Source organism: Populus nigra, chromosome 19 (assembly GCF_951802175.1).
Source record: "Populus nigra chromosome 19, ddPopNigr1.1, whole genome shotgun sequence".
Taxonomy (NCBI): domain Eukaryota; kingdom Viridiplantae; phylum Streptophyta; class Magnoliopsida; order Malpighiales; family Salicaceae; genus Populus; species Populus nigra.
Window position 1 is genome coordinate 3,709,433 of NC_084870.1, and position 23,509 is coordinate 3,732,941.

At 31.7% G+C, this 23,509-nt stretch overlaps 2 protein-coding genes across 2 annotated transcripts; one reads left to right on the forward strand and one right to left on the reverse strand.

The window, feature by feature from the left end:
* The first annotated feature begins 3,133 nt into the window (after window positions 1-3,133).
* LOC133680546 (leucine-rich repeat protein 1-like) lies at window positions 3,134-7,217 on the forward strand. The gene is made up of 6 exons (XM_062103554.1): window positions 3,134-3,505; window positions 4,768-4,839; window positions 5,042-5,185; window positions 5,457-5,528; window positions 6,089-6,160; window positions 6,846-7,217. Exons 1-6 carry the CDS (start codon window positions 3,291-3,293, stop codon window positions 6,916-6,918), a joined length of 648 nt encoding a protein of 215 aa, XP_061959538.1. The 5' UTR covers window positions 3,134-3,290; the 3' UTR covers window positions 6,919-7,217.
* Window positions 7,218-11,070: 3,853 nt separating this feature from the next.
* Window positions 11,071-14,845, reverse strand: LOC133679237 (vesicle-associated membrane protein 714-like). Its single transcript, XM_062101775.1, has 4 exons — window positions 14,355-14,845; window positions 13,967-14,157; window positions 12,464-12,627; window positions 11,071-11,523 (listed from the first exon to the last, which is right to left on the reverse strand). Exons 1-4 carry the CDS (start codon window positions 14,569-14,571, stop codon window positions 11,433-11,435), a joined length of 663 nt encoding a protein of 220 aa, XP_061957759.1. The 5' UTR covers window positions 14,572-14,845; the 3' UTR covers window positions 11,071-11,432.
* Between the last annotated feature and the right edge of the window lie 8,664 nt (window positions 14,846-23,509).

Genomic DNA, 23,509 nt, shown 5'->3' on the forward strand with positions numbered 1-23,509 from the left:
TACCAGTAGTTTTGTCCTTTTTGGCACTTATTTGGGTCTTGTAAGAGCTTGATTTTTTGCCTTGAACATATGATTTGTGATGCTTTAAGTCGCATTGTGCAAAATGTATACATGAACAACTGGGCATGCTTTAAAATACGTTGGAATAGTACAAGATCAATCTCGAGGATGTGAGAGCTTTACATGAACTAAAATCGCAGAATAAGCTGATATTTATTTGAAGTGATTATTTTTGGTTCAGTTTTTATTAAAAATAGTAATTTAATCAAATTTTTTTTTAAAATACCGAAATCGATTCAAACCGACCAGTTTCGGTTTGTTTTTTAGGACAAAAATCAGTTCAAACCCGTTTGGCTCGGTTTTTTCAGTTTTGGCTCGGTTTTTTTCTGTTTTTTTCGGTTTAGATTCGGTTTATTTTTTTCGATTTCAGACTTATAAAACCAAAACTGAACTGGTCGGTTTTTTCAAAATTTTACAGTTTAGTTTTTTTATTATTTTTTTTCAGTTTTATCGGTTTAATCAATTTTTCAATTTTTTTACTCACTCATAATCTTCATATTTCAATTGTGAGTAAGAGATATCTAATTTGGCCTTGACTCAATATGAAGAAATAATTTCTCCATCTTCACTTGTGTATCCAATGTAATAACTTAAAAGGTTTTTTTTTTTTGTTTATCAAGAAAGGATTTGAATTCAAGATTTTTTTAAGAAGATGGAACAGTTAATTACATTAGACACATTCGGGCTGCCGGACAAACAAGTGAAAGACTAATTGTCCGAGAGGAGACAAACAACTTTCAACAACAATAGAAAGTTGTTGAACAGATAGGTTGAGTGAATAGAAGTTGATGAATATTGAAAAAGACATTGATGATCCTAATCTATATCAACATGCATACTGTGATATGATAAGGATAGAGATACAATTTTACTCTACACCTAACATGAATGAGTAAGAAATTCGAAGATAAAAAGTTGCTGGGTTTGAATATTAGTTTAGCCGACTTGAAACTGATATAAAATAAATAAATAATCTTAAAGTTCGAAAATATTATATGTATATCAAATTATGTACTAAATAGATTTAAATTATAGCTTTCAAGTTTAAATTTGGGTTATGAATACTTGAAACTCAATCAGGTTGGTTGAGAGGTATAAAAAAATTCATACCTTATTAGATTCAAGTTAAATTTAAATAATTATTTTAGATTTATATTTAGATATATCAAGTACAAAATCTGATTTATGCAATATCCATGGCTCTCTCCTAATAGCAAGTTTTACTTGCAAATTACCAAGATCTTTTTAAGGTAAAATGAGGTAACAAAAAATATCTTGTCTTGTGAAAACCAATAAGTTGATTTCCTAACCGAAGAAAAAACCATTCAGCATATGATTTTTACAATTGAGTATCAAATCTTTTTTTAAAACATGCACTTCCTTCCAATATTATACTTGAAAGGAGAATTATTGGAGACTCATTTTTCTCCGTTATAGACATCACCCAATCACTAGAAAAGAGCTTAAGAGATGGTCCTAACCTCAATGCAAAAGGCTACACGACAACATTGAAAAAGGTCATATGAGCTATTAGAGTAAAGACTCGAAAAGCAAACTAAATAAAATATCATTAAGTAAGCATCTGATACTTATATTTAATCAATTAATTTAATTTAATTAAATAAAAAATAAGGTTTCTTTAGAAAAATAAATTCAACAAAGAACGATAAATAAAAAGACCCGAGATAACTCGAGTTATTTTCAAAATACATGTTAAAGGATAAAACTGAAAAAAACATGAGCTTTAAAAAGAAAGAAAGAAAAGAGCAAAACCAGATAAATATCATAAATTTGGATTATTCTTCCAAACTCGGAACCTGTTCAATTCTAGACCCATACTCAATCAAGAATCTCAATTTTCAACTAATTTAATGTTAAATGATGAAACTAGAAAGGAAATATCAATTTAAAAAATTTACTAAAGTAAAAAATTAGAAATAAAAAAATAATGATCAAATATGGTAGGAAAAAAAACTAAAGGAGGATGGAATCATAAAAAAAATAATCCAATTTAACAATTATCTCAAATAAAATAAATAGTAATCAAAGAATAGGGATCAAATTTAACATAAAAAATTGAAAGATGATGAAATTAAAAAATTTTAATTTTATAAATTATTTAATATAAAACAAAAAATAATAAAAATAAGAGACCATTTCTAAAGAAAAAAAATAAAGGGTTGTTTTGAAAATTTGAGAGGTAAAATGTGAAAATCAAGATGGAGAGAGAGAAAAAAAAAATCATTGACATCAAATCGGATATCCATTGATCACATACATTATTATGAAGGGTTCGCTAAAATGATTTGAACGTTGCCTTGAAAGTTGGAGTTTGGATGTAATGGGTTGTAACATGCACCACTCGAAGAGTACAGTTAATACCTATGTGTTGATACATGTAATGCACATGTCAGCGACTTGTTTTAATATTATTTATGTTTATTAAATTACTAAATAATCCTTAAATAAATATGATTATAAAAGTTTTAATTTCAAGGGTATTTAGTTATTTAACTATGTTTTAAAAAGCAAAAATTCAAAAATATCTTAACGCAAGCTTTAATTTTTTCTACTTTCAGAGATAATTTAATTATTTTACAGCACTAATAAAATGTTAAAAAATTAATTTATCTCTAATTAATTTAATAATAATAAATATATTTCATAATTTTTTTATTATCCTAATAAAAAAATTAACTGATTTTATTTGAAAATGAAGAATAATTAATAAACTGTTTTGATCTAAAATGAAATAATTATAGGTCTGTTTGTTTTTAGTTTTAAAATCGTTTTTGAAAAGAATTGATTTTTTTTATTTATTTTTTATTTTAAATTAATATTTTTTTTATTTTTAAATTATTTTAATATGTTGATATCAAAAATAATTTTTTAAAAAATATTATTTTAATATATTTTTAAGTAAACAATATTTAAAAAAACAATCGATATCACACTCTCAAATATTTCAAATTTTTATTTTTTTTAATTTTAATTTTGTAAAAATTAAAAACTCATTTTATATATTAAAAAAAAACAGTAAAAGGTGAATTGAAAAAAGAAGAAAAGAGTAAGAAGCCGATTCCCCATGTTTTGCTCTGTTATTCCCAAAGCCGATCCTCCCTTTTCCACTGACACACACTCTCTCTCTCCCCCAACCAAACCCTAAAAACTTGATTCCTCTCTCTCGAAGAGCAGAGGAGCTGAAATCAAAATCACCACTATCTCCTACCATGGCTGCACAGGCATGGCTATGGACAAGTCTAACTGTTGCGTTGACTTTTATTTTGACAGTGGTCAATGGTAACTCAGAAGGAGATGCCTTGTTCACACTAAGAAAGAGCTTATCGGATCCGGATAATGTCCTCCAGAGCTGGGATCCGACTCTTGTTAACCCGTGTACTTGGTTTCACATCACTTGCAACCAGGATAATCGCGTCACTCGCCTGTAAGATCTGTTGTGCTCTTTAAGGATTTGTGTTTTCTTTTTTTTTTCTTTTTAGTTTTACGGTTTGTATTTGTTTTTCTTTTTTGATTCCTGGGGTTTTTTTAGGGCTTTTTGTTTGACAGTTCTACGTTTTGGTTAAGTTTTTGTGGGATTTTTGGAGGGTTTTTTTAAAAAAAAAAAAATCAAGAAGAAGATGTGTCCAAGTTGTTGAGAGTATGTTTACTTCATAGCTTTATAAATTTGCGTGGAATCTTCAGTAGTGTTGAAAATTGAAGAAAGTATTCTGTTTTATCGGGTGTGAGGTTATAGTCATAGTTTCCTTTCTTTGCTCTATGATAATTTGATCTTAATTTATAGGATAATTTTGCATAATATGTAGGTAAGATGACTTAGTTCAGGTCTTCGAAGATTGGCTTTGTGAATTTCATTTATGCTTTGAGTGACTAACTGCTAAGATGAGGGGGAAAAAATGTTAAAAAATTACTGATAGTGGCATATGTAAGTTTGAGAGAAGTGTTGGATCCTTCACGCCATGTTTAAAAGCACATGTATCTAATATGCAGAGCATGGGATTCTCTTATTGTGTATTGTGAAATAATTTTTTTCTTATGCTGTTTTGGTGGAAGGGAGAAATGCAACATTTGGTGCCACTTCACTCAAATATACGTGCTTAAGCAGTCAGAAATTATGGGATTTTTGTGGCTTCTATGCTGCATTTTTTTTATTTTTTTTTGTGCTTGTCATGTTAGGCTATTAATTTTACTTTCTGGTCTCTTTAATTTCCTAGTTGATCAGCTTTCATTTCCATTTCTATTGTTTTATTAAAGCAGTCATTTTATCATTCATGTCGTTTAACAGTTATTGACTTATTGATTGTTTCCTTTATAAAAAGAGCAAGAAATATTTTACACTTGAGTAATTGTTTTATTAAAGCACCTCTCTTTTAATGGTTACAATTACAATAAAAATTATCTCATTGTCTATATAAAGCATCACTGTATTGGGAGAACACCTTGTTCTATCCTGTCATATGTTTGTCATGTGTCAAATTCTGATTAGGATGCCATGTTTTCTGATTTACAGCCTTTGATGTAATCTGTTCTTTTGCTTTTTAGTGTTTTTTGGGCAATGATTACTCCATTATATAGAATTTCCTTAATTAGCATAAAATATGCTGTCTTTTTTCCTCATGTTTATTAATTATTTCAACCAGTCTTTAGAATTATTATGTAACATTCCTTTCATATCTCATGTTGCTACAGGGACTTGGGAAACTCAAATCTATCTGGACATCTAGTACCTGAACTTGGAAAGCTAGAGCATTTGCAATACCTGTATGTTGTCCCTCCTTTATCTTCTCCTTGATAGTATTTGCAAGTTATCAGAATGGGTTCTACTTTTGGTTTCTCTTTAATTTGGGACCAGTGGCCTCTGTTGGTCTACATGTGCATATTGTTCAAGGATGTGGAGTCACTTGCATTTGTTGTATGGGTTTTGCCTACTTACGGGAAACCTCTCTCATCATTCCTGGTGTAGGGAACTTTATAAAAACAACATTCAAGGAACTATCCCCAGTGAGCTAGGTAGCTTGAAGAGCCTTATTAGCTTGGACTTGTATAACAACAACATTTCAGGAACCATTCCTCCTTCCCTGGGGAGGTTGAAGTCTCTTGTCTTTCTGTGAGTATAAGGAACTCTAACATTATTTATGATTGAAATGCTTCAAGGATTTTCTTTTTCTCTATCTCCCTCTTGGTTTGAAAGTTTGGTACATTTGCTTTCCAAATTCACTAGTTTGTCCTGGATACTCTCTCTCTCTCTCTCTCTCTCTCTCTCTCTACACACACACAAACACAGAGTTTCACACATGTATACTTGCTCTGGTTCATAGTTTGTGGAATTGTAAGATACATTGTCCCTCATTTCTCTCATCATGGTTTTTGTTTGGCAGACGACTTAATGACAACCGATTAACTGGATCAATCCCCAGGGAACTTTCCAATATTGCAAGCCTCAAAGTTGTGTAAGGACTTCCCTCTTGTTTTGTTTTGGATAAAAGAAGGATTTCTTAGCATGAAGAGAAGATTTACTTTGATAATCAGCTAAGGAAATTAATCTTGAAAGGACTCTGTCTACTATCGTTTATTCCCTTGAGGAAAAATGTTCTTAGAAAACCCTAGCATTCATCTTCGTGCAACCACACCCATTAGTTGAAAAGAAATGAATTGCTTTTGTTAATTTTCTCTACTTACAAAATCCTCAAAAGAAGCCAATATCAGGACTGTCCATGATTCACCATACACTTAAGTGGGAAAAAAAAATCCCTGAGCCACATGCTCTGAGCTGTTGAACAGAGTAAGAAAAGATGTAATGTGAAAGTCATTACTGTGGTGGAACATAACAAAAATGTTAGGTGAAAAAGCTGAGTGGCTTCCTTATATTGAACAAGACCCATCCTATGTTATTTCATGAAAAATAAATGCTAACTAATTCCTAGATTTTTCTAGGATTTGTTTGCTTCTGGTAGTTAGGTGAAATGGTCAGAAGCTTAAAAGCAGTTAACTATCTTTCCTGTATCTCCAGGGATGTCTCAAACAATGATTTATGTGGAACAATTCCTACCAGTGGGCCTTTTGAACACATCCCTTTGAACAAGTAGGCTTTCTTACTTTTATTTGCTGTATTGACACTTTCTTATTTGGTCATTATTGCCCTTCTCTAAAGATGTAAATCTTGCTTTTCGTTCTGGGTTCCTCAACTTCATGATGCTTGATGTGTGTACTGGATATTCACTTGCATTTTCTGTTGTTTTCTGCTTAGGCACCGCCTTTTCTTTTTTCTCCGAAATAATAGAGAGTTTGATTTAGTAGAAAGCCCTGTGTTAAAACCTTGTTGGGCATCTCATTCTCTCTTGGTTGTAATGGTCCCTATGTGGTACTTATGGACCTTAGTGTGATGCTAGGTTCGTTCGTTCCTTATCTTTTCCTCAGGGTTTTAGATCTTATGAAAATAGTGCTTGATATTAAAAATCCAACAACAAAAACCAAGCCTTAATCCCAAACTAGTTGTGGTCAGCCATATGGAAGCAAGATAAGCACGATTCTCATATTCTGTTTTCTGCCTATATCTGTATTAGCACATGTCAGTTATAAGATGGAAGGGTGACTTGCATAAATTAACTGCTTTTAGCCTTGGATGTAATATTTATGTGAACAAGTGTGCATGCATTTGAACCCTGTATATTATATATGTCTGAACAAGTGAAGAAGCATGTATAAAGGAAGGAATTACAATTATTTTTCCTGTGGGTAAACGAAGTTATCCTTAATTTTGCTCGTAGCTTTGAGAATAATCCTCGACTGGAAGGTCCCGAGTTGCTTGGACTTGCGAGTTATGACACAAATTGCTCATGAAGAGAGAGACCAATGCTGCAGAATGCCAACTGTCTTGAATCAAAACTTCACAAAAATTGTAAGCGCATTATCTCACGCTCTCACAGTGTAAAGGGATTGGCAAAATGCAATCCCTCGTATAATTATCTGTAAATCTTATGTTACTGCTTAATATCGTAGCATTTGTAACTGCATTGTTGTGTGTTTTAAGGTCTTCAAAACAGGAATTTGTACTAATATAGTGGTAGTAAAGAGTACCTAATCTGTGTTAACTTATTTTTTATTTTGTTATAAAGGGGGTACTAATATTAGTTGGAGTATACACTCTTCATTTTTCAGCATGTGTGACTGCTTTATTTCGCCCCTTCTAAGATCCAATCCAAGCATGCAAATACTTAATTTAAGCATATAGCTAAGGCTTCTGGGTTTTTATTTTCTTTCCTTTTCTGTTTACATATGTCTCGAATGCAAATTCATACTATTTTACATAGAATTTTTTTCTTAATAGATTTAAAGGGTTCAAATTATTATAGTATTAGCAATTTTGACTTGGTTTGGACCTCTTTTCTTCTTATTCTATTATACAGAAAGAATGAGAGAACCCACCATCCTATACTCAATTCACTCAAATCAAGTCATGTAATTATTGACCTTCATATTAATAAATTTATATGATAGTTTAAAATAATACACAAAAACAGCATTGAAAATCATATCAAATTTAATATATGATTATCATTTAATAATATAATGAGCTATATGCTTAAATTAAGTAATATAATGTAAGATGCGATTCACTCACGTGAATGAAATAATGAGCTCTAAAAAGTTTAATAAATATTAATATTAAAATCTTATTGATTATAAGTAGTTTTTTATTTAATAATAGCGTACTTGATAGATGTATAATATAAGAGTCTATTAAGAAAACTGAACTGATCATCGCTATCTTCCCTATAAATATATGTTTTATTTTATCAAAAATTCATGTTAAAGAATCGACGGTAGAAAAGAAACATAATTTCCCCCCATCAAATCACATTCAAGATTTCAATCGCTCATATGACTTGCTACGGATACAAGATATTGTCTAATAATAATAATAATAATTAATCACACGCTTTGTTTTAATTAATTCTCATACTCGTTTTCCTTTTCTTTTTCTTTCTGTGAACGATCAATCTTCAGACCCTTCTTATCAATGGAAGAGGGCAACATGGGTGTTCCCTGGCAATTTTATTACCATTCTTATTGATTTGAATTTTATTAAGAATGCTTTATTTTAAGTAGCGAAAATAATTTATTTTTTATTTGAACTCAATTTTAAAATGTTACTTTTTATTATATGTTTTTGCGGTATATATATTTTGTTTGGGTATTTACTTGTTTTATAGTTTTTTTTAATAGAAATCTATTGTATAAATGTACGATATGTACATGTTAGGGTTTATATGAGATTTTATAAAATTGTATTTGTTTGTAAATTAATGAAATTTAATTTGAATTTGTGACTTCAATGTTTTGTGATGAAATAAATAAATAATAACTTATTTAACAAGTCCATTTTATATTTCATCAATTTTATTGTTGAGTTGAAATTTTTGATAAATATATAGAAATTTAAATTTATATAAATAATTGATAATAAATTAGTTATATTATTAAAATAGTTTGAATAAGTTTGAGTTAAATTAATGTTTTGTTATTTATTTTATAAAAATTTTAGGGATCCAATTTAAAACTAAAACAATATATTTAATTTTTTTTAAAAAAATAATATCTTTATCTTAGCTTCTCATCTTAATCTTTGATTAAAATCAACATATTTATTATTATTTATTAGAACATATAATTTTTAATTTATTTGATACATAAATTTTTTAGTTTGCAGTTAAAATTTTTCTTGAAAATAAAAAAACCTCAACACCACCCATAATTTTTTTTTAATGTTGAAAACAAAATTAATAAGAACTCTAAAAAGCGTAGGTTTTTCACTGTAGTGTTTTTTTTTTTGCTTTTGTTTTTTTTTCTGTAGCATTTTTTTTGGTTTTTGTTTCTTTTTTTTTTACATGTTTTTTTTTCCTTTTTTTTACCCAAAATTGACTTCTTTTTTTTTTCTTTCAAAATGTTTTTAAATATTGAGCTGATTGAAAATTTAACTATGTTGTTTTTTCTTTAAAACATTGTAAATTGCTATAATATTCTCATACATTGTTTTTTTTTATGATTTTTTTATTCTTTTTTTTCTCAAAATGATCTTTGTAGATTTTATTTTTTTAGATTAAGTTGGTTGAGAATTTAGCTTTGTAGTTTTTTTTTTTAAAAAATATGAATTGCTACAGTGTTTCCCCTACATAGTTTTTGTTTTGTTGAAGTGTTTCCCCACATATTTTTTTTAAAAAATTATCTTTATCGAATTTATTTTTTCAATATTGAGCTGGTTGAGAATCTAACTTTAACTTTCCCCACATTTTTTTTGTTTTTCTTTTTTTTTCAAAATTGTCATTTTTTACATATTTTTTTTTCAGAATTTTTTTTGTTCATTTTATTTTTTTACTATTGAGCTGGTTGAAAATTTAGTTTTTTTCTTTAAAACACTATAGCTTTCCCCACGTGTTTTTTTTCGCTTTTTTTTACATGTTTTTTTTCATTTCTTTTACCCAAAATGGACTTCTTCTTTTTTTTTGAAAATAGTCTTTGTCGGCTTTTTTTTTTTATATTGAGCTGGTTGAAAACTTAGTTTTGTAGCTTTTTTTAAAAAAAAAAAACACTATAGATTACTATAGTGTTTCCCTTACATGGTTTTTGTTTAACTGCAATGTTTCCCCCACATATTTTTTTTTAAATTATCTTTGTCAAATTTATTTTTTCAATATTGAGTTGGTTGAGAATTTAAATTTAGTTTTAGCTTTAGCTTTCCCCATGTTTGTTTTTTCATTTTTTTAATTTTTTCCAAAATTATCTTTCTTCTTTATATTTTCTTTTTTTTTCATAATTATTTTTGTTGATTTTTTTTTTACTATTAAACTGATTAAGAATTTAATTTTTTTCTTTAAAACACTAGATTGCTACAGCCTAGTTTAAAGGGTTAACCCAATTAATTAAATTTTTTTTCTTTATTAGTTTTTTCCTTCGTGTTGATTTGTTTTTTTTTTAATTAATCTATTTAATTATCACATTTTTATGACATGACCTTATAGCCAAACCCACATCCAATATTCTTGAGTCCGATGTTGCAGCCAGACTCATTTAAACTTGGATGATACAAATTTAATTTTATTATTAATATTATTCTTAGATTAGGTGTTACAACCAAACCTAAAATTTTTTGGTATAGCTTTGCAGAAAAACCCAAAATTTTTAAATTTTTAATTTTTTTAAATATTTTTTATATAAAAAAATAACCCGCGGCATCGTGCGGGTCATATATATCCAGTACTCTATCATGCGGCGTTGCATAAAGAATCAAACTAATTTTTTTTATAAAATACTTCAAGCAAAAGAAACACATTCTTAAACCCAACTTGATACTGGATTTCACATTCTCCCATTGTGCACTTGCAGAAGATAAAAGGAACAACAGGAGCTACTGACGTCATCCTCCTATTGTTAATTATCATTATCCTTATTATTTTTATTATTATTATTATGGGCTATGGTTTTATGCTGCTTATATTTACCATATGAAATTAATAGTATCTACCATGAATTTTGCAACTCTTGCTTGTTGGACCATAAGACCGAGCAGCATTTACGTGAAAAGGTATATGAACAGCAAAAGCTTCAATGCACTGCTCTAGAAAAGTTTGAAAAGAGGATGCTTGAATAGAAACGACGGGTTCAAATTGCTTGCATGTATACACCAACTCGAATTTCTCCCAAAAGTTTTTAGAACAAGACAGCTACTTTGGCCCAGTTGAAGTATATAAGCAAAAGCTGCATCAGCTCGATTATGAAACTATGCATGAAAAATAATGTCAAAATGGAACGAGGAAGAAAATGAGTCAGACAAGGTTTACAGACTGAAAAATGAAGACTACATAAATATTACAGCTCTTTGTGTTTGTGGTGCAACCTTGGGTGATCTGTATTTTATCCTAATCATATATTTAGAAGTGTTTAGTTGATTAACACACAGCATGATTCTCACTAAAAACTCTCTTGAAACACTGGTTAAAAAAACCCACCACAACCATAAAAGCTATTAGAATAACGGATGATGTTTCAAAACATGAACATGAAACGCAGCTATAAATAACACAATAACAAGAATAAAGGAATTTACAATGTACACAAATGACTAGTAACAACAAGAAGCATGACATCGGGCCTTTCTGTAATAAATATAACATACACCACATGCAATAACAGCATGGGAATCTACAGTGCTATTTCTGGCACCCGAGGTGATTTCAATTCTGCATACATACCAAAATTTCATAGTCCATTGGGGTTCCCCTTGAATGAAAGACACGTGTATGGATGTTGCAGAACCATACCTCAGAGGGTAAATTCAGCACCAGCGAAACAGTGTCTCAAGATCTGCATGAAGGTAGAGTGATGCCGCCACAACAAGCAGCAATTATTATGTACAGCAACAAGACAATCACACATGTCAGCAGGGCCCTGTCATGCAAACATAAAATTTCTGTCACTTTATGTACCAGTCAATTGCTAGTAATTTAAGCCATTTCTACAGCGCCATAAGAATTGATACTTGAAGATTTGGGTTTTATGCCCAATTCTACTTAAAAAATGAAGAAATAGGAAGATCACCTGCTTAAAAATCCATGCCAACCTTTACAATACGTAGAATAAGCAAATATAGCAACCATCTATTACTATTGATATGTAAGATGTTACTAAATCTACTTTGCATCCACCAACCAAGTTCTGACATGGTTCCCAGAAAAACTCTATCCAAAGGTTTTTGTTGGATGCTCTTAACAGTTCTAATCAAGTTAATTTAGACATCATGGCAACATCATCGAGATTTAAGTATTTAAATGTCAGCATCTTTCTTAGTAGACAAGCATGGAGTGGCAAACAGACATTGTAAATGAAAAATATACGAGTGCCTTATTTGAGTTTCTAAAATCTTGCATACCCATTAAAAAAAGGTCCTTTTTTTTAAATCTTCATCTTTAAAAGCATATGGATTTTTTGCATCTGGTGATGGAAACGAGCTAATGTTATCCCCAACTGAGGGGTCCTTCTACCATTTTCTACTTCTCACTTTTTCTAGCCTAAAACTGCCCTTTTCCCTAGAAAACTCCAGCGTACTCCTATTTAGAAATTTAAATATGATCTATGCAATTTCGAATCAAAGAAAAATCTTTTAGCATATGGCATGAGCTAATGTTTTACCCCATTGAGAGGTCCTTCCTTTTTCTACTTCTCACATTTTCTAGCCTAAAACTGCCCTTTTCCCTCGCAAATTCCAGATTACTCCTATTTAGAAATTTAAATATGCTCTATGCATTTCAAATCAAAATAAGAAATAACTTTAGCATCAATGAACCAAAAATTAAAAATTAAGTGGTGATAGAAAATCATAGGGTCTTACAAGAGCTTGGCATTTTTCATCCAAAGAGCTCTTCGTAGGCGCTTGGACTGTTTCTTGAAATGAAATGCACCATCTTGCATTGTAGCAGTTCTGTCAACGAGAAGCTCAATTCGGTCACCTCTTTCGAGTATTTTTTCAATGTTTTCTACCATGATAGTACGGATCTGCACACTTTTCCAGCACTTGTGAGTATAAAATGAATGAGGAAAAAAATATCCAAACCACCACCACTTCCCACTCACCCCCAAGAAAAAAAGTAAAAAGCAATTCTAACATTGCACAAGCCCAAGAAGCAAATGACATGGTCATTACCTTCAAGAGCCCTAAATAACCTTCTTTAATTTTTTTTTTCCCGAACAATCTCTAGATAAACTAAAAGGCTACAATCATCTGGAACAAAATATTGTGTGATGCATGAGCAAATTAGGAAAACCAAATGACAGCAAGTTTGCAATTAAGGCTGTTCATTTAAATATTTTTAAAACTATAAAATTAACTTCTATTTCTTAGCACATTTATTTGAAAAGAGAATACAACTCATAATTTGAAAGGTCAAATAAATCAAGGATAAAGGATGTTAATGAGAAGCAGTCCTGTAAGCAAAGTGGTTCAGGAAAAAATAACATGCAGCAGTGGAAGAGAATTCTTTATGTCAATCTCTTCTGAGAAATCATATGTATGTGATTGTTTTCATTTCCTTTTTTTATTTATTAGGATTAAGATAAGTTTAGCATCGTTCCATAGAAAATAGACCATCCTATGCCAGAGGCACAAGGCTGGAGAAAAAAAAACTCTTCCTTTATTGTATTTGGTTTGGTTCTAACTCTACTTGACGAATCTTAGAATTTCTTTTTAGACAGCTGAAAGCCTTTGACCTGGATCAAGTGCTCAAAGGCACAAACTTTAGCTTAACTTAAGCACATTGACTAGTGATAACAGTGCAATATTAAGAAAAATTGATGTTTCCATGATTTCTAAATGTTTTATAGATGATTGAATTTATTGCAAAAACAAACTGACTGTTGTGACGCTATTAAGTAACTACCAGTCTTTCAAATGAGTGCCCACAAACAGTCATTCTTTATTAGCCCCTATAACAACTATCCATCATTTAGCACTAGAAACTTCATAAATAACCTGAGAAGGTGCTTGACTTCAAAGTGAAATAGGTGATCATTTTGGTGCACTTGAAGAGTCGGCAATAGGTAGAGGGATATAAAAAAAGGCCAGCTTAATCATGCTGCCTTGCTGAATACGAGTTAAAAAAGATAATGCTCAACAAATGAGCAAGGAACGACTGTATTCTCCTCCTCTTCTGGGTTCAAGCCAGTTTCTTGGAGGATTGTTGTGCTTGATGTATTATCTTTAGATGCAATCACGAGAATGACATACTCTTTGCGGCAGTATTTCGTTAAAATGAATTGTTTGCCATGATATTTGGTAAAGAAGTTGAACAAGAAAAATAATAAAAGGTGAATTTGCGAAAGAAGAGAAGATACTTGCCTCGCCAACTTCACCTCTTACACGACTGAGAGTATCAGCACTAGGGTTGCTGGAGAAAAACTCCATTTGCTGATGCAAAACCCTAGAAAACTCATCATTCACTGCATAAGCAGGTGCATGGTGGGCAACTCGTCCATAATTTTTCATGAACCTCATCTGAATGTCCTCCAAGTAGGAAAATGGAATTCTCCCTGTGTCAACACACAAACTAACACATTATAACATAGCAAGATAATAATAATTTTCAATCAATCAATCAAATTCCCGCCTAAAGATAAAATCGGATTGCTTTCTTTACAACTAAAGCCAGCACAAAATTATTTCGTCTCCCTTCGCGATCCAGTAATTGGAACTAATATCGCCAGTAAATAACAAATAAAATACGTACTGCCGAAGGTGTCGTTGGCCATACAGAGATAAGTGAGGCCGTCGGATCTAAGTATGTGGAACATGTAACGATCTTGCGAGAAGCAAAGTCTTGAATCAGCTTCCGAAGGAAGCTTCTCCAGGATCCGTCTCGCCACCGCCCCTGAGTTTCCGGTCACAGCGCTGAACTCTGACAGCACCACCGTCCCCCGCGCCACAACCGCATAAATAATCGCCATCTCTCCGTCTGGGTATTTTCAATTCGATGGTGGTGGCATGGAAATTAGGTTTTATGATTTTTGGGGGGCTCGACTTTTAGAAGGGAGTTGGAGGATCAAAGGGTTGAGCCGGCGAGGTATGTAGTTATCATCACCGGCAAGTCTACGCGGGGATTTCTTTTGATTGGTGGGGTTTTATTTGGTCACAGACACAGCATACAGTGCCTCTGCTACTCCTTATACTGGTTTGGCAACCAACAGCTTTTCATTCTCCGCACTTTATTTATTTATTTTTGGATTAAATGAAGAATAATTAGACTAAACATATTATTACTTTTTTAATCTCTTATTTTACTTTTGAGATCCGAACCCTTGATAGGCTGGTGGGCTTCCTTGATCATGCTGGGTGGCTCAATGGTTCATCCACCGATTGACCCAAGACAGGAGAGGAAAACTTAATGATAAAGGAGAGAAATGTATTTTTTTTTTTTTTTATTATCGTGGGTGTCCGGGTCAGCTTACGCGCACCTCGACTAATCCCACAGGCCCTGAAGTTAACGACCATGTAAGCCTCCAGTGGCCATCATATGAGCAACCACAAGGTTCGAACCTGAGACCTAAGAGGGAGCAAACCCCTTAGTCCCAAACTTTTACCATTGGACCACCACCTAGATGGTTAGAGAAATGTATTTTTCTTAGCATTAGTGATTGCTTAAAAGCTTATAAAGTGTATAATTTTACCACCAAGAAATTTGTTATTAACAGTGATGTTATTTTTATGAAGCTAAATTCCAGACATGGAGCAATGATGGTATTAAATAAAATATTTTAGTAGATTTAAATGGTGATAATGATGAGAAGATTAAAAATCCTATGAATAATGCGCTACAATTAGTAGATGGTCAAAGTACACTTAATAATTAATGATCACAACACGTTAAAAAAAAAAACTACATGGATGAGTGATTATGAGATAATTGAAATTGATCAATCTGCTGATTCACTTATTTATTTTATTTTATTCTCATATCTTGTTCATGTGACTTTTAAAGATGTCATTAAATAAATAAAGTAGTAGAAGGATACGGATGATAAAATTAATGTCATTAAAAAAAATAACACTTGAGAGTTAAAAAAGCTTCCAAAAAGACAAAAGATCATTGGTGTGAAATTAGTGTATAAGACAAAGTTGAAGGAACATGGTGAAATTGACAAGTATAAAACATGCCTAATAGCTATAGGTTGTAAACACGAGGATGACATCAATTACAAAGAAGTTTTTACTTCGTTTGTCGGTCATGATATAATTAGATTGATTATTATTTTAACAACTTAAAGTTCATGGCCTATCTTCTAATTGGATGTGAAGTTAGCTTTTCTACATAGAGACCTTTAAAAACAAGTATTTGTTGATCAACCTTCTAGTTATGTAAAATTTGGTAATGATCAGAAGGTATATAGTTGAGAAAAACTCTATATAGGCTAAAACAAGCTCCAAAAGATTGATATTGTAATATAGATACTTGTTTCTTAAAGAAATGATTTAAAAGATGTTCATCTACGCATACATTTTTTAGTAAAACTAAAGATAATAGAGGAAATATGCTTTTTATATGATTACATGTAAATGATTTGATTTTATGATGCAACCATATTATTTGATAGTTTTACATATATTTACCTAATATTTTATTTATGTTTTATATATAAAATGCCTTGATAATATTTGTTTTATGTTTTGAAGGTATTTTTAGATGTAAGATTTGAAAAGGAGTAATTTGAAGATAAAATTTAGATCATGTTCCAACCCGTGTTGAATATTACAGATTTGATCTCTGATCGATGTTTTATGTAGAACTTGAATTGTAAAGGTCGAAATGAAGTGATTTCAATGACATTAGAAATCTAACATCCATACCTTTCTATACATATATGGCAAGAAAAATAAAAAAGAAAGGCATGAAAATCACCGCCTTCAAAGACAAGTCTTGCATTCTGCCAATTTTAATATTCGACCATTCAAACTTGAATATCTTGAGTTATAGAAGTTCATTGGATACAAACTCAATTTTGTTGGATTTTGGACTAAAATACCTATCAACTTACCAAATTTTAGCTGAAAAAAAGCTCATATGAGATAAATATGAGTTTTCTAAGACAATATATAAATTCTACCAGCAAACAGGTCTTGTAAAGAAATAAGTCCAACTTACTTAAATGTAAATTCTCTACTTTGAAAAGGACTATTTTTATTTTTTTTGGGAGGATACAAATGGATTTGAGGGATGTGGGGATTAATTTTTCCTATTAAATAAAAAGAAAGAGAGAAAAAGAGAGAGAAGGCGATCAAAAAGAAGAAGACAACTCCATCATTTTCTCCTATACCCGAAATTATGTTCTCATTTGTTCTCTTCATTAGTTTTGTGATAGACATGCAAAACTAAGTTATTTTTCTTGGTTGAAAGGATACAGAAACCTTCGAATTTCAAAAACCATGAGATCTATTCTATCTTTTCCTTTTAGTTTATATGATGAATATGAATGTTTTTCTATGCTTATTTCCTATGCTTGTTTAGAGCTGACTCTAAATTATTATTCTTAACCAATCTAATGCTAAGTTTACTATTAAAACTAGAGTTGCGATATTTAAACTTGTGAAACGACTAAGTTTAATAATTATGATGGATTTATGTTGTTAATCGTAGGAAAAACATTCAACTAAATCAAACATAGATTGCAAACAGTTATATTGTCTAGATTTATCAACTTATCTAGTTCTTAAGGTTGCCATTGAATTAAATTACTAATGTGGATACTGTAGTTGTTTAATTGTTAGGGTTAGTTACACTGCAGATCAATTAACTAAATAATGTTAAGGAAATATAGATATTCAGAATATAAATTGATGTATCGTTTCAATGATCAGTTTTGATTTTTGTAGGTTGACGTTTACTTAAGACCAAGTTTTTCTCTTGATAAGTTTCAGATTTATTTAATTTAGCTTGATTATTTTATTCTATTTACCATAGCATAATATAGATAACCTTAAAACCCCCTAACTTTGAATCATCTAACATAAAGATCTGAACTAGATCTTTCTCGTGGGATTAACTCATTACGTGCTCTATACTATCTTGTTTGTTTAAGTTAGAGTAATTAATTTGTATGATCGTGACATCGCAATAATTTACATTGGTAATGATGAGGTCATGTTTGCAAAATTTAAAAGATTTATGATGATTGAGTTTGATAGGTTTGAACTAAAGTTACATGACTTTCTCAAATTTAAAGTGGTTCAATCAAATGCCAGAATATTTATTTCTTAAAATAAATATGTTTGAGAAACATTAATAAAGTCTTAAACGAAGAATTGCAATTTTTGGTGCATACACCAACTGAGTTTAGTTTGAAACTAAATAAAGATCATAAATGAAAGAAGATTGATGATATTCTTTGCAAGTAGAATATAGGAAGTTTGATGTATTTGACATCAACAAAGTTAGATATAATATATTTAGTAATTCTTGTTAGTAGATACATGGAGAATCCAACATAAATTTATCTTCTGATTGCTAAAATGATTACTTCGGTATTTGAAAGGTATTATAAAGTATGGATTGTTCTATAAGAAAGGAGAAAAGTCCAATTTGATTGGTTTTAGTGATAACATTTATACAGGAGATCAAGATGATAGAAGAAGCACTTATGTGTATGTTTTTATACTTGGTTTATGAGCTATTTCATGGTATTCAAATATGCAATCAATTGTAATTTTTTTTTTTGGATTCGAGGAAACCCCACCCCCCGGAAAGCGCACTTTGTGGGCCCAGGTGAGTGAGTAAAACCCCGGCTGTCCCAGGCTCTTACAAGAGGTGCACGCCCTGACTCGAACTCGAGACCTGCTGTTTTATCAACTATGAAAACTGAATTTATGGTCGTGACTTCATACGCATGTCAAGCAATATGGTTGAAGAAAAATCTTGAAAAACCTAATTTCAAGAGACAATGGCTAGGTAATTTTTTGTGACAATAATTTAACAATAAAACTATTCAAAAATCTAGTTTTACATGGTAGAAGCAAACATATTGTTGTAAAATCTCACTTCTTAATAGTTCTAATAAAGGATGAAACAATTAATATTATCTATAGCAACAATGAAGAAAAAATGCAAATATTTTCATCAAGTCTTTTAGATGGAGTCATTTGCGAAGCTAAAAGATTATTTGATGTTTGCATTCAAGAAAAGTTTGTTTAAAGTAGAGACTATTATTGCTAAATTGTGTGTTTAAGAACATCAGTTTAAAAAACAAGGATTGAGGTAGAAGAAAAATTACTAATTGAGTTTTTTTTTCTAGATAAAAAAAAGATTTGGATTTAAAATCTTTGTTTAACTAGTATTCCGAAACCTTGTTGGAATAAAATAATTTGAGTTTATTTTATTTTTATTCCATAATCTCTATGTAAAAAGTTTATGTATTTTGAATCTTGTGTGTTAAATATTAATGAACAAACTGTTTGAAGATTAAAAGTGTTTTGGAGTTTTCAACAATTTTATTCCCTCAAGATTTTTCAAGAGTTATTATTTTCAAAAGCTTTTATGATACCATACAATTTTATGTTTCATTTTTTGGTATCCAGACAGCGACAACGGTGGCCAAGCCAGAGCGCGAGCCAAAAAGAAAATGACTGGGGTGGACTCTTACCTGTCTTTGCATGACAGTGATCGAGCTCTCTTCTAATGGTGGCAAATCAAAACCCAATAGCCAGCCAGGCCACCAAGCCCGCCTATATATACTGAATAGTCAATCACAGAAAGGGCGCCTAACTCAGTCCTCTCTCTCGTGGTTGGTTTGATTTGGTTGCAAGTCTGGTGACTCTCTTCTTCTTTCTTTATTTTTTTCTTTTGCAAAAGAAATGGCAAAACAATCTGTAAGGTATGTCTTCTCTTGTTCGTGTTGATTTTGAATTGTCAATGCCTTTTGGATCCTCCTGCTCCCCTTTTGCTGGCAATAAAGAAAGGTTCGATTATCATGTTTGTGATTCAACATTTTATTGATGTACCAAATCAATCTTAAGAGTGTTAATGTAATGCATGTGAGGTTTGGTTTGGTTGCTAGTTATATTACATTGAAGAGTTTTTAGATATAATAAGTAGGTTCGTTACTCGTTATACTACATGATTGATTGTTTTTGTTTTTGTGAATTTTCGCTGGCTTTCTGGTTTAACTTTCTGTTTCCTTCTTGAATTTTGGAGGAAGGACAATGCTTATTTTTGGTGAAGAGAAGTTGTCACAGAGCACTTTTTTTTTTCTTTTAATTATTCTATATGGGCAACCAAAAAGTTGGGAAAAATCAGAGAAATCATTGACAATTTCAATTCTTTCATACCAAAATGGAAACAAAAAGGCAGTTCTTGAATTCTATTGGATTTTGTTTTAAAGTTGAAAGGGGTTAGAAAGTTGATCATGAGATTCTATAATATGGGGGTTGGTACTCAGTTATTGTCGATGGAAGTGGTGTATGAACAAAAGTCAGCGACGGGAATATTGGGCTGACATAAAATTCAAATCTGGTTGAGTTTTAGTTTTCGAAAAGTTGAGTTTTTAATGGGGTTGACATTAAATCCATATTCCTCTTGTGAGTTTCTAATTGGTGAATGTTTTTTTTTTTTTTTTTTTTTTTAACATTTTGATGTTACATGACTGGCTCACTAGGCAAACAGGTTGATTTGGGTGCAAATGCTAATCCTTGCTTATGATTTTAGAATGATGACTCCATTGTAAATTTTAGGAAAGTTATGGACTTGGTTGTTATGCCATATCTGATGCAGGAACGGGTTAGATGGTGGGATAAATTACCTTTAATATGATACAATTTTCATTAAAATTAATGCTCCCATTTGAGTGCTTCTAAATATGAAGTTAATTGGCAGAAAAATGTTTCCATTATACCTGGCCAATAAGCAACAAGGAGTAACCTAAAAAACTGCTAAGAGTGTTTGTGTTGTGGGATTTTTTCCAATGCGTGACTGTATCATTGACCTTTCTTCACTCACACGAATGGAATGCAACCTAGGAATTTCTGGAAGCTCTCTCAAATATCCATGGTTTTTCTTTTCCCTTGGGTTCGCCTTTAATTTCTGCCAATGTGTTTATTTCTAGTGGACTGGCATCAAATGTCCTAGAAAAGGCTTTGCCTTCACCAAGATTTCCACTTTCACCAAGCTGTTGTATTGTGTTAAGGATCAACTACAAGATCAAAGCAAGTCTATTGTTAGATGATACCTTTTGTTGCATGATAATCTATCCCTATATCTCTGCAGTCTTGGTAGAAAAATAATTAGATGGTACATTAAATGGTTTAATGCATAAATATAAGCATGAGTTTCAAAATGTTGGCAAATAGTTTTCCTGGTAGTGAGAATCCACATGATAGGTGTAAAGCAAGTTCGGAGGTGCAAATAGTCTTCAGGAGGAAGCTGACAGCATGCTTCTTTGTGCTCTGATCTAAGAAATCACAAATATCCAAAATAGTCAGATTTATAATTGTCATTTGCTCTGAACTAGCTAGAAGGTGTCGATTGTGCACAACTCAGATACGATGTAGAGGTGATTCAGTTTAGGAAAGAGTGTGCAGAAATTGAACTTATTGCAGGTCATTTGTTTGAGCTAGGAATTCATATGACGACAATATTATTAGCAGAGGTTAGTTGATTGTGAGTTTTGCAAATAGGAGGTCCTCAACATATCAATATGTTTCCAAGAAATTTTTAGAAGGCTTACATTGGGTGACTCGTATTTCCTTAGAAAGATGGGAATGATGATATGTTAAGAACACATGTAAATTCAGTTAGGTGCATCAAACAGCTATCATATAGTGCATAGGCACATCACAAATATAGCTTAAGATCATGGGGCTGAATCATGTGAGCTATTGTATTGAATGCCCTGAGCCTATTGGAAAGAAAATTGTGTAGCTCCTGTTGCTGGAAAGCTCCACCCAATCAGCTGCTCTGCTTTCCAATTGGTCATGGATGAGAATTTAGCACCTTCAGACATACAAGCTACTACTTCACAAGCATACACATTCAAGCTGTACAGGGTTCGAGGGAAGAATGAAATCATGATCAAATAGCTTGAGATTACACCACTGCCAAAGTTGCCCACAGCTATGCCAAACCAAATGTCCCGTGAAATACCATTAGCAGCTACTTTTGTGCAATTAAGATTACACACAATCGATGTTTATTTGAGGTTCTTTTGATAAACAACATAAGCCTTGTTTGATTGGTTGGAATTCTCTTTGTCAACCAAAAGCTTGTGGAGGCCTAGGATTTCGGAATGTTGGAGATAATAATGAGGTTTTTCTTCTAAAACTTGTCTGGACTTTTTTCCCCAATAGTTCAGCTCTATGGGTTCGAGTTTTGCATGGAAATATAATCAAAAGTTGACCTCTCTTCCTTACACTCTCAATGGGACGAACGATTCAGAAATATGGAGAGGTATTGCTAGAGTTTGGCCTCAATTATTGCATGGGTTCTCTTGGTTGATTGATAATGCTGGTCCTCTTTATCTTTACTTGTGTACTCCAATTCCAGGTGTGTTTCAGAGAATCTACTATTGACAGCTATGTTACTCCTTTAGGTCAATGGTGATGGGAGGATTCTCCTCTTTTCTTCCTCTATTTATTTAAAGATAGCTAGTATTCAACTACCTTGAAGAGATTTGGATTGGGATGTCATATTAGGGAGTGTCAAAAAACTATCTCAATCTAAAAATCTAAGCTTTTAGGTGAGGTTTTAACAACAGTTTTATATTACTCTGTAACATAATCCTAATCCCTCAAGTGAGCCTTTTGGACTTGAAACTTTTATAAGACCACCACTATCTTATACTTGATTTTTATAATTTAATTAGATAGAATAGGGTGATGAGATTCAAATTCTTGACTGTCTGGTCATTAAGAATCTGACACCATGTTAAATAACCATCTTTCAGTAAAAGCTTAAGTTATAAGATAAGGCTCCAAGAATAATTTTGTATTACTCTCTAATAGGGTGCTACTAGCAATGGAAAATTCACAACTAAATTAGCCTACTGTCTTCTTCAGGAAGGTACTTGGAATCCAGCTAGTAAGGTTTGGGATTTAGCTTGGAGTTGGAATGGTCCCCAACACATTCATAGTTTTCTTTGGCTGATTCTTTGTGGTAAAATTTTAACAACGAACAGCATGTTAGGCGTCATATGACAAATGATGCTTCCTGTTTTCACTGTGGTTTTTGTCTTGAATCTGTTATCCATGTTTTGAGGGATTGCACTCTTGCTGATTTTGTGTGGAATGGCTGCAATGCTCCTGATTTTGTGTCAGATTTCTTGATGTCAGATTACTGCTCAGCTGCATAGCACAGGGCTCCAACAGTGCATATGGTGAAGTTAGGAGATGTCTAAATGCAGGTCTCCAAACATCAATCATGGATGGTTAGTCAAACAAGAAAAGGGTTAACCCTGGAGAGTATAGGTTATTTCCTGATAGAATCTATATGATTAAAACACACACTTGTGTGGAATCTCATTGGAGTGCAATTTGTGGCAGGAAGTCATTTCTCTCACTTGTGCAACTCTATGCTTTAGACTTGGTGATATCTATTTCATGACTGCTAATTATTACACTTATTTCTGCAAGCCCTTTATCATGAATAATACAAAACAATGGAGATATTGAAGTTGGTCTATTAGGCTTGACTAATTCTATGCTAGCGACTTGAGTCTTCTGCTTCAATCATGCCCGCCTTGAAGGTAGAGCATTTTACAAACATTCAAGTAGCTAGATATCACAAACTTCTTGATTAATGACTTGTTATATGTAGGAAGATTTTTGTGACCAGAACTGATCACTGTATGAATGTAAAATAATGGAAGTGAATTTTCTACCATGTTGCATTAACTATTAGGAAGTAAA

Bases quoted from the DNA above. Each gene is read 5' to 3' on its own strand.
- LOC133680546 (XM_062103554.1), top strand. From the start codon at position 3,291: ATGGCTGCACAGGCATGGCTATGGACAAGTCTAACTGTTGCGTTGACT. The intron at 5,529-6,088 runs GTAAGGACTTCC...CTGTATCTCCAG, and splicing joins ATTGCAAGCCTCAAAGTTGT to GGATGTCTCAAACAATGATT. The intron at 6,161-6,845 runs GTAGGCTTTCTT...TTTTGCTCGTAG, and splicing joins GAACACATCCCTTTGAACAA to CTTTGAGAATAATCCTCGAC.
- LOC133679237 (XM_062101775.1), bottom strand. From the start codon at position 14,571: ATGGCGATTATTTATGCGGTTGTGGCGCGGGGGACGGTGGTGCTGTCA. The intron at 12,628-13,966 runs GCAAGTATCTTC...AAAAGTGTGCAG, and splicing joins TAAGAGGTGAAGTTGGCGAG to ATCCGTACTATCATGGTAGA. The intron at 11,524-12,463 runs GTAAGACCCTAT...TTTGCATGACAG, and splicing joins ATGAAAAATGCCAAGCTCTT to GGCCCTGCTGACATGTGTGA.